Raw genomic sequence first — 11,170 nt, forward strand, 5'->3', positions numbered from 1 at the left:
GCCAAACAGAAATACCTAATATCGTGAAAAAAACGCCAAACTTTTCCAACATCACCATTCAGTTAATAATAAAATGGAAATAAATCTTAATTTTCTTGAGGGTGAAAATGTTGAGGACTTAATGTTGATTTGTCTCGGAGATAGGGGAAATTAAATCTTTATTTATTATTGTTTTATTTTTATTTTTTAATGGCAAAATGACAAACTCACTTTTTGCATGACAAACAGCTTCAAAAACGCCAAGTTATTTTCGTTTTTATTAATCTGGCATAAAGACGCAAAACTGCCAAATTTGATTTCTAGCATGATCATTGGCATGAAAAAAAACTAGAGCGTTTATGTAGATCAATATCCACTAAATGTGCTCAAAGCGCTTTACAAAGGATCCCTGACCAAGCGAAACGGGTAACATGTAGAACGAGACATGACGCCTGCTTGGCGATATTACAAGTTTCCTCACAGAGACAACGCTATTACACCTGAGTACGGTGAGAGAATGTGAGTAAAGCGAGTCTTTTCCAAGGACTTTCAACTATGCGGTGAGCGAGGCTCGAACCCAGGACCTTCCGATCCGAAGGCTAGTGTCATACCACAAGACAACATAGCCGCATATGAAGAAGATAATAATGATAGCATATATTTAGACCATAGGTAACATACCCTAACATGTCAGTATTGAAGTCCGCCTGAATAAAAACCGTTTTGAGGGGACGAACCATAAATATGACATGACATATTAAGTAAGTAGTTCTTCAGAGCCATTAGGCTCATTGAGCCGGAGTTTATCCCGGTTTCTATATCGTGAAACGGATCTTTTAATAGGACGCTAGTCAATTGCAAAGTACTTTCCGAAAAATCTAACAGACTTAACAACCCATTCACTGCTGGATGGACATGGAGTTCATAAAAAAATATTGACTGCACCCGGGATCGATCTTTGTCCCTTTGCGTGTAAAGCGACTGCTCTACGAGCTGAGCTATCGGGACCCCCATATGACATATTATGAAAGCAAAAAGATAACGAATCAAAACTCACTTTACAATCAGCCGTAATATGCGTGACCGAGTACTCATCTACCGAAAGTAAGATGTATTATGTTTCGTTCGGAGTTGACTAGTTCAAGACGGAACTCCCCGCAGTGCAGTATTATAATTTCTTCTTGTGAATGGAATTTTGATTATATATCTAGCTGGTACTATAATATCAGAGCTGCCAACTTGAAATGTCAAAAAATGTAGTTTCCAAGGGGGGAAAAAATGGAAAAAGAAATAATTCCGCCCTTCCGCCACGACATCAAAAGATCCCGTCTCCTAGACATTCCATGAAGAAAAATGGAAATGGTCACGATAACTAGCATTACAAATCAATTATTTGCCCTCAGCAAAATCAAAATATGCTCCAAAGTCCTTAAGACAGTTTCTAAGAAACCAATTTTTTCTTTTCACCAAGATTTATTGATTCAAAAACGTCTATGCAGTTATCTAGCTTGAGCTAAAAATTCGTTATTCTACGAATCTTTCGTAATACTAAGCAGTTCTGTAATATGATTATAAAACCAACACGTTACTTTGCACGTGTAAGACCAAAAGATGTAAGATTACGGATTGGATGTTGTAAAAAACGTGCGGCTATGTGGTCCGCTTTCGGATCGGAAGGTCCTGGGTTCGAGCCTCGATCGGCACATAGTTGAGTCATTGGTAAAAGACTCTTTACTCATATTCTATCGCCCTAATGAGATACTTGGCCGTTAACACCGTTGTCTCTGTCAAAAAAAAAATGTAATATCGCCTAACATGCGTTATGTCTCATTCTACATGTTAAGTGTTGCTGTTGGTTAGGGACCTTTTGAAAGGCACTTTGAGTACGTTTAGTGGATATTGCGCTATATAAAATGTCAAGATTTGTTGGGTTTTTTTTCATTCTATTTCTCTCCATCCTCCTCCCTTCCCATTTTATATTTATCTATATCGTCCGGAGGAGAATCACCCAGAGAATACTGTCCACCTCTCAAAGGAGTCGAGGACGTCATGAAACCAATTTATCACTCTCATAATACCAATATTTTATAAGCCTCTCCAATGAGACCTAAATTTATGTCAGATGGTCAGATCTAAAACTCTAGATGCGTGATGGAGAAACATTAATCTTAATTTCCTTCGTTTTATACAAAGATTATTAAGGAGTTTTAGAAATATTCTTGCTTTACTGTATATGTAGTAAATCGACTTTGTATAATTTTCTAAAGCCAGAGGGCTAGTAAATTGACTTTGTATAGTTTCCCAAAGCCAGAGGGCTAGTAAATCGAATTTGTATAGGTTTTCAAAGCCAGAGGGCTAGTAAATCGACTATGTATAGTTTCCCAAAGCCAGAGGGGTAGTAAATCGACTTTGTGTAGTTTTCCAAAGCCAGAGGGGTAGTAAATCGACTATGTATAGTTTCCCAAAGCCAGAGGGGTAGTAAATCGACTTTGTGTAGTTTTCCAAAGCCAGAGGGGTAGTAAATCCAATTTGTTCAGATTTCCAAAGCCAAAGGGGTAGTAAATCGACCATAGACAGTAAGCGCTTGGCTAAGAAGCTCACAACATTGCAATCCAGAAGTATTACGGACCAACACACACAACTATGTGTCACCTTGAACGTTTTTATTCATGTTAAAGCAGTTTAGTGAGAATTACTCATCAACAATCGGATGGCAAAAAGCAATAGCAAAGGCCTGAGTGACGTCATCTTCATTCTATCTATATTAAGTTTTCCAAAGCCAGAGGGGTAGTAAATCGACTTTGATTAGTTTTCCAAAGCCAAAGGGGTATAATAATGATGCGTTTCAAGGTCCAATGTCATTGAAAACGACCTAAAGACACTCATATCTCATGTCTACCTCAGTTCCATTAACATATTGTACTTTTTATTGTAAAATTTCCAAAAAGTAAATCAACTCAAATGCATTAATTTACAAGTAGTTGTGAGGACCAATGTAAAAGCAACAGTAAAGTGCTTTGAGCACGTTTAGTGGATATTGCGCTATATAAAAGCTCAATTTTTATTTATTTATTTATTTTTTATTTTTAGAAAAAAAGCCCTACGCTTAACAGGCTATATGCACTGTATGCGATAAAAATTGGACCATAAAATGCATGTTTTGATTATACATTCAGTGTGATAACTCTACAATACAAGCTATGAATGTTATGTCAATTAGAAGTGTATACGTGTCTATTTTATATTCAAGGCTGAACGCCAGGAATCAAAGCCTTAAAAGATCTCTTATTAATCAGTAATGTCGGATAGAGCTATAATTTACTCTATGCGTGCAATGTAATAGGAGATGACTTGAGAGGCCGGATGTTCCCATTGTAGATGCCAACAAGAACCCCGACAGCCCAACAGGACATTTATTATTATAATAATATTAATATCTCCATATCCTAATATCTTGCTTCTGAGTACATGACATATCGATCGGGAATACCCGACGTGGGTTATAATGACGAATGGGAAATTCATTACCCGCTGTAAGAACGGACTTAGCTACGTCCTGTCAAGACCTTTGACCCCAATTTGTAATAGAACTTGTAGATGTAAATGTAAACAGTATTTTGACCTCTAACTCCAAAGTATTTTCAGGGTGCACGCCAAGGATGTTAAAAAAACCTGGATATTGCATGATGAATGTTAAAGAACTATAATTGACATTCGTGAAAGTTGATCTGAGGCCTGTCACTGATAGAATTGAAATTGATTTGAAATGCTGTTACTTTATGTTTCTATTGTATTATTATTTTTTTTTCTCTCTCCAAAATAAGAACTTTTAAAATCACCCACTTTGGCATCAGGTTTTTATTGTTGTGTAAAGAAATATTATAAATTTTCTCCGTGAGCATATCAACGTTTTAGGAATGATAATAAAGAAGTGGGGGACCTCAGAACAGAAGACAGTTTATTCTCGATCACCCAGTATATATAAATGTATACAATAAAAGGAACATCCCACCAATCAGCCTACCTCGATTAGGGATCAAACCTCAGACCGCATAATACTCACTTTTCAAATCTTTATCTGACACCGATACATGTGTATGCCAAGTAGGGACAGGAAAATGGCCACATTTGTAACGAAAAACCAGCACTGTCTATCTTACTCATCTAAATATTCGAAGACGAATCTTTTTTATAACTATCATAACTTCCAACCATGTTATGACTATTTTTTTTTCTGAACAAAACTCTACATGATGTGTTCTTTGTTGCTCTTGAATTGAGCAAAACAGTCTATTTGTTATGGCTGCGTATGACATTTCTGAAAATGACTGGTGAGGAGAAAGTTAATGGTTATTGCACTATATAAGAGCTTTATTTATTCTTTAAAAATCTTTTTGCTCTTCGATTATCTCTCCATGTTATAGAATATCGTTATTTTATACCATCTGACATAAATCTAGGTCTCTTTGGAGAGGATTATAAAATATTGGTATTATGAGAGTGATAAATTGGTTTCATGACGTCATCGACTCCTTTGAGAGGTCGACAATATTCTTCGGACGATTCTCCTCCGGACGACATAGATAAATATAAACGGGGAAAGGGAGGAGGTTGGAGAGAAATAGTTACGACAACAGGCGAGGGTTTGGGTGTGGGGTGAAAGTCAGTGTCCGAGCGGGACGGTGTCAAATCTTGTATGCAAGTCAAGAGATAGTGAGTGTGGCAATTCGGGAGAAGGGTAATAATTACTGCAAACATTCTGGGCGAGGCAATGAAGTGTCCACTCGATCAAGAGTGAATGAATACTTGGATACCCGTATTGATGCAGTGTATAATATATACAAATAGAAAGTTGCATTATGAAGGGTGTCATGTGTATTATAAAAAATTATATGAGCATCTATAGTACAGTATCCACCAAACGTTCCCAAAGCACTTTACAAGGGTTTCCTGGTCAACAAAAGCACTTAACATGTAGAACGAGATATGAGGCCTGCTAAACGATATTACAATAATTTTTCGACATAGACAACACTGTTTGCAGCCAGGTACTTATTTTACACCTGAGTACGGTGAGATAATGTGCATTAAGAGTTTTTTTTTCTATAGCTTAAGTATGCGCCGCTCAGAGCGGGACTCGAACTCAAGACAATCTTATCCAAAGGCGAGTGTTATACCACAATGCCACACGGCGGCTTATATTGCATACGGTACTAATACTTATGTACTTTTATCTGGCCTGATAGGGCTATAAACTAACGGTTGTGAATCGCATTAAGGATGAAGATAATCTATAAATACGCTTTCACAATCTACATATTTACATCTCTCTCCTTTTTATACTATTTAATGATGATGATAGTTATGGATGCATTAATAACGCGCCTCTCCCCATAAACAGAAACCATCGAAGAATACAAGTGAAAATGCGAGATGGCGATTAATTTTCCGTACTCTGGAAAACCCCATATTTTAAAAGTTTGGCCAGAAAACTCGTCCTTCAAATATCGTTAGATTTAATACGGATACGCATTTATGCTCGTCGGAGAAATATTTCCTTGTTCAGATAGTTTAGAGCCAGTTACTAAGTTACCATGCGTCATTACGATGGAAGTGACGTTACGACTGTTTAAGCGTATTCCAAAATAAAAACAAGTATCGGTAATTAACTGAAACATAATTCATGCAACTGCATTGACAACTTACCTGTTGATTCCGCCATCCAGGTTAAGAATTCCAATCTCTCCAAAGAAATCCCCTGCCCCCATTCTCTTTAAGATTGTCCCTGTTTCACTGAAATTAACACATAGATGAAATTCAATAAACCATTAACACTATTTGTAACTTTTATAAATCGATAATGTTTTTCAAAGTTAACTGACCAACATAAGATTATCCCGTTTCGTGGGAAATATGACAAATATGAAACTCAGTATACACCATCGTATCGTATGGTATAGGTAAAGAGCTAATGGACTTTTCAAAAATCCTTTAAATGCTTTTTATAATTCTAATACATGGATAACATTTTTCAAAGTTATAAAACCGACATTCATTGTAAATAATTTGACACATTTAGGTAAACATCACTCCAAGTTTGATTCGGGGTAAGAAATGACAAACATTAATGAGTTAGTTAAGCCACAAGCAAGAAATGGTAAATGCAATGTAGTAATTTATAAAGGGCCTTTTGCCTCAGCCTCAAGGCAATTTAACTTAATAATAATAAATAAAATAATAATAATAATAATAATAATAATATAATAATAATAATAATATATATAATAATAATAATAATAAATAATAATAATAATAATATATAATAATAATATATATATTATATATATCATCATCATATTTCAATATATATATTATATATTATTATTATATTATTATTATTATATATTATTATATTATTATTATTATTATTATTATTATTATTATTATTATTATTATTATTATTATTATTATTATATTATTATTATTATTATTATTATTATATATTATTATTATTATTATATTTATATTATATTATTATTATTATTATCATTATTATTATTATGTCATCATTATTATGTCATCATTATTAACATTACCATTTTCATTATTACTATCATTATTTCCAAACATCATAATCATCGTATTCTTTATTTTGATCTAATTTCAAATTACCATCATAAATCTTTGTATCTTAGATAATCTTACAATCTCGATATTAATACAGAGAAATGGTTATCTTTTACTCTTAAGGAGAAGTTTATTTTGGAAATAAACTTGTCATCTTAAATACGAAATAATTGGAAAATTAAAATACTTTAAGCAAAATTTACCTTTCCGTACCAACGAGAATGAATATCGTCACATTCGTCATGAAACATGCATTGTATTAATACCTTTAATTGATTTAAAAACTATGCCATTGTAAGGCTTTGGTGTTCTGTAACATGCAAGAGTACTTTTATGTTGAGTTCGTATGGCATATAATAGTCCTTCAGAGCCATTAGGCCGATAGAGCCGAAGTTTATCCCGGTTTCCATTGAGTGAAACGGACAATAGGAATTGCTGATATCCTTTTGGTAAGGCGCTAGTCTATCGCAAAGTACTCTCCGCCAGATCCCAGCTACCCATTCAATGCAGTAAAAAATCTCAACTGCACCGGGATCGCTTTGCGTATGAAGCGAATGCTCTACCAACTGAGCTATCGGGACCCCCGAGTTCGTATGCCATATCAAGATAAATCCTGTAAAAGGAAGAGAGTTAGATGAAACATACCTAATAATTTCGACTAAGCCATCAGCAATAATAAACATTTCCCTCGCCACTTCCCCTCTACGACAGATGAGATCACCGGGAGTGAAAATGTATGCCTTCATCTTTAGTACGAGGTCATGAAGAAACTCTGGCTGGCATTCTTGGAAAATGGTCACCTGAGGAAGGCAATGTGTGGGATAATCACAAATGTTAAATGAAGATCATTAGAAACCTCTGAGAAAACTGTTGTTATATTGTTAAAATTTTAAGGAACAGGCACCAGTGTACGTTACAGAACTGAATAAGTGTGTATGAAAGGTGCAAGACAAAGCAAGAAAGTAAAATACATTTTTTTTAAAACCATCCCAAAAATTTAGTCGAGGTCGGAGTGCTTCAAGGACTGATTTTTTGGGATGTTTTCATTTCTTGTATTTTTCATTCCTGCTTTGTCTGACACATTTCCTACACACTTGTTCAGTTCGTTAAATTGTTATGTCAACAGACCAAAATACATTCAATGGGAAAAGAGTCATATACTGTCTACCTCTACTAGTCATTTTACTAAGTTCGGCCAAACGGTACGTCATAGAAGAATCTGCAAGACTGTGAAGCAGGGCATGATGGAAGCACAAAAAGATGAAATCAAAGGAAGATATGGATAGACAGTATCAAAGAATGGAAAGGTATCTGGATGAAAACTATCTCATCAGAGATAATTACTAGTTTTCTTTTCCCCTACCAATATACGGTTGACCACTGTCTCTTGTTGTTTTCAACAGCGTGTCGTAATGGTATAATTGTAAATTATCCACCATTCCCCCCATCTTGATCCATTGTCCACCATTCCCGCATCTTGACCCAAAGATTAATAAACCTGAAGTTCGGACCTCTTCTTTTAGACCTGATGGAAAGCTATTGGAGTGGGAATATTGCTTGTAATGTGGAGACTGAAATAGAACTCATTAATGTTCATCATCATCCATCGTGGCTTGTACTCTTGACCACTTACCGGTCAGCTGTCTCCACGAATCACGATCCTCTGCGGTGCGCATAAAATCTGCGTTGCTTTTTAAATCACTTTTGACATTTCTTGGGTTATTTAGATACGTCATTCTTTGTCTTACTCTAGCTCTCTTTCCACCGATCATCCCAGATGTTACCAACTTTGCTATTCCGTCTCTTCTCCAGAAACCGTAACTGCCTCTTTCTGATGGTATCGATCAACATTCTTCCCTTTCTCAACCTCCCCAACACTTCTCATTGGTATACTTGTCTGTCCATGATAGCCTCAACATTCTTCTATACATTGACATTTCAAATGCCTCTAACCTCCTAGTAGATTCTTTGTCAAGCGTCCACGTTTCACAATCGTATAAAAGGGTCCTAACCTGATGTCAAACACGGCATCATTGTAATCTAAAATGCTTTACAAATCCATTATAAGGTTCACGAGGCATATTAAATGTATATTGTTCACTTGAAGAAACACGATGGTATAACGCATAGAACAAAAGCAAAACATTAGGTAAATGTTATGTAAATAAAATATTTTCATTTTTATATTTATTTAAACGATAGCAACTCCCTAACATGATCCAAGTCAGAGATGTGAGAGACCTCTTGGGGACGGGTAGACAAAATTTGATCAATAATTCCATAAGTGGATCTATATTTTTGTAACAAAAAAAAATATGGCAAGGAATATTGAGATATAGTATTAGGGATGTCGTTAGTTTAGCTTAAAAGCTTTAGCCAATTCATCTATAGTCTAGGAGTCGGAGTACCAAATTCTAGTATTCGAGTGACCGGCTGTCAATGGGTTTTAATGAGGTACTAAACATATAGAATACTCATAATAACCATAGAACACTCTTACATATGTGAGTGTGTGATGAGGAGGATGAGAGAGTTCATGAGGAGGGGATGGGAGTGTTTGAAGAATCATACAAACACACACACACACACAACACACACACACACACACACACACACGTCCGCGCAGACAAATGTTCGGAGAGATGGGAGGTCTCGGGTAAAAATTATGAAGGAAATATGGTGAAATAGCATCTCTTGGAGAGGGAGTATCTTTTTTTAGTTCATATGTGCCTCTAAAATGAATTAAAAGACAGAAAGATAGTCATAATATCATATGTAGATAAATAGAAATATAGATAGGTTGATATATAGTTGGATATAGATAGATTTTTAGATAGCAAAAGAGGGTCTGTAAGTATTAGTGAGAGAGGGCGAAAGTGAGAGAGGGAGAGAGATAGAGAAAGATATAGAGAGAGAAAGAAGGAAAGAGATAAGAGAGATAGAGAGAAAGAGAGAGAGGGAGAAGGAAAAGAGATAAAGATGTAGAGAGAGAGAGAGATAGAGAGAGAAAGGAGAGAGAAAGAAGGAAAGAGATAAGAGAGATAGAGAGAAAGAGAGAGAGGGAGAAGGAAAAGAGATAAAGATGGAGAGTGAGAGAGAGAGAGAGAGAGAGAAAGAGAGAGAGATAAAGAGAAAGAAGGAAAGATATTAAAAAAGTAGGGAGAGAGAGAGAAAGAGAGTGAGAGAGATAGAGAGAGTTAGAGAGAGAGAGAAAAAAAAAGAGGGAAAGAGATATAGAAATAGAGAGAGGTATATAGATAGAGGGAGAGAGAGAGAGATTGACAGAGAGTGAGATGGAGAGAGAAGGAAAGAAGGAAAGAGATAAAGATAAAGAAGTAGAGAGAAATAGATAAATAGATAGAGATAGACTGATGGAGAGAGAGAGAGAGAGAGAGAGAGAGAGAGAGAGACAGAGAGAGAGAGAGAGAGAGAGAGAGAGAGATAATTCAACTTAAAGAATTGGAGATTAAAAAAGAGGAAGTTAGTGGAATAGTCACCTTTTTCAAGGTCTCCAAGTTGACGTGAATGGCTAACTCAGTCTTCAGTTTGTCTGGCAAAAGCCCCAAAGAGTTGATGTCCCCGTTGTTGAGTCTTCCTCTGGACCACACATAGTCATACCAACGTTGGACACGTTTCTGAAGGTTTTGGGGGACATTGTGTGTCTGCATGTACACTTTAGCACCGTCCTGGGAAATGTACATCAAATATTTTAGTAAACTGAATAAGGCTGAATACGGGTTGATGAAATGTTTATATTATGGCTGGTTTTCCAAAACTCCCTTACTCCATTTTTTCCATTTTGAGATATTGAGGATTATTTCCTCTACAATCTCTCATTCGGTCTATTGTGTTATTATATTTAAACTTCAAATTCACACAAATCTAGGGAAATTCTTGTGCCATTTGATACTTAAAATAAAGTTTACATTTTAATTTATCTCATGGATGGAAAATAGCAAAAAGTAGATAAATCGACTTAACGAGTTTTTATATAGTTCTAAGTTTCCTCAATTGCATATTGTGTCCGATAAAATGAAAAAAAAATGAAAATATTCAAAACATCTGAAGTAAATTATGCCCAATTTCAATTTGCAGCCATGCTCTCTAGTGGTATGGCACTCGCCTTTGGACCTATACTGATGGTTTCTCGCAGTACTCGAGTGTAAAATGAGTATCTGGCCGTTAACAGCGCTGTGTTTGTCTGAAAACAATCCGTGTAACATCGCCTTACAGGCGTTATGTCTTGTCCTACATTCCTAGTGGTGCTGTTTGCTCGACAATTTGTAAAGCGCTTTGAGTATGATTAATAGAAATTGATCTATATAAATGACAACATTAAAAAATAAAATAGCTGTATTCTCCTATATTCATCCACATGATTCTCTCTAAAGTAATAATAATAATAATAATAATAATAATAATAATAATAATAATAATAATAATAATAATAATAATAATAATAAACAATAGTAATAATAATAATAATAATAATAATAATAATATAATAATAATAATAATAATAATAATAATAATAATAATAATAATAATAATAATAATAAATAAT

General features: G+C 35.0%; 2 protein-coding genes across 2 annotated transcripts in view; one reads left to right on the top strand and one right to left on the bottom strand.

Moving 5' to 3' along the window:
• LOC144969299 (uncharacterized) overlaps positions 1 to 3,089 on the top strand; it is a 15,845-nt gene extending 12,756 nt beyond the window's left edge. Inside the window, exon 5 of the mRNA XM_078908408.1 lies at positions 3,070 to 3,089. Within this exon, the coding sequence (XP_078764534.1) occupies positions 3,070 to 3,089 (20 nt within the window). The remainder of the gene's footprint in view (positions 1 to 3,069) is intronic.
• A 2,592-nt stretch (positions 3,090 to 5,681) lies between these two features.
• Positions 5,682 to 11,170, bottom strand: part of LOC144968091 (uncharacterized) — a 264,931-nt gene continuing 259,442 nt past the window's right edge. The window contains exons 9-11 of the mRNA XM_078906081.1: positions 10,104 to 10,292; positions 7,252 to 7,406; positions 5,682 to 5,772 (exon numbers count right to left, since the gene is read on the bottom strand). Of these exons, the coding sequence (XP_078762207.1) occupies positions 5,682 to 5,772; positions 7,252 to 7,406; positions 10,104 to 10,292 (435 nt within the window). The remainder of the gene's footprint in view (positions 5,773 to 7,251; positions 7,407 to 10,103; positions 10,293 to 11,170) is intronic.

This window comes from Berghia stephanieae, chromosome 3 (assembly GCF_034508935.2).
Source record: "Berghia stephanieae isolate SIO BIC M18660-M18661 chromosome 3, UCSD_Bste_1.3, whole genome shotgun sequence".
Taxonomy (NCBI): domain Eukaryota; kingdom Metazoa; phylum Mollusca; class Gastropoda; order Nudibranchia; family Aeolidiidae; genus Berghia; species Berghia stephanieae.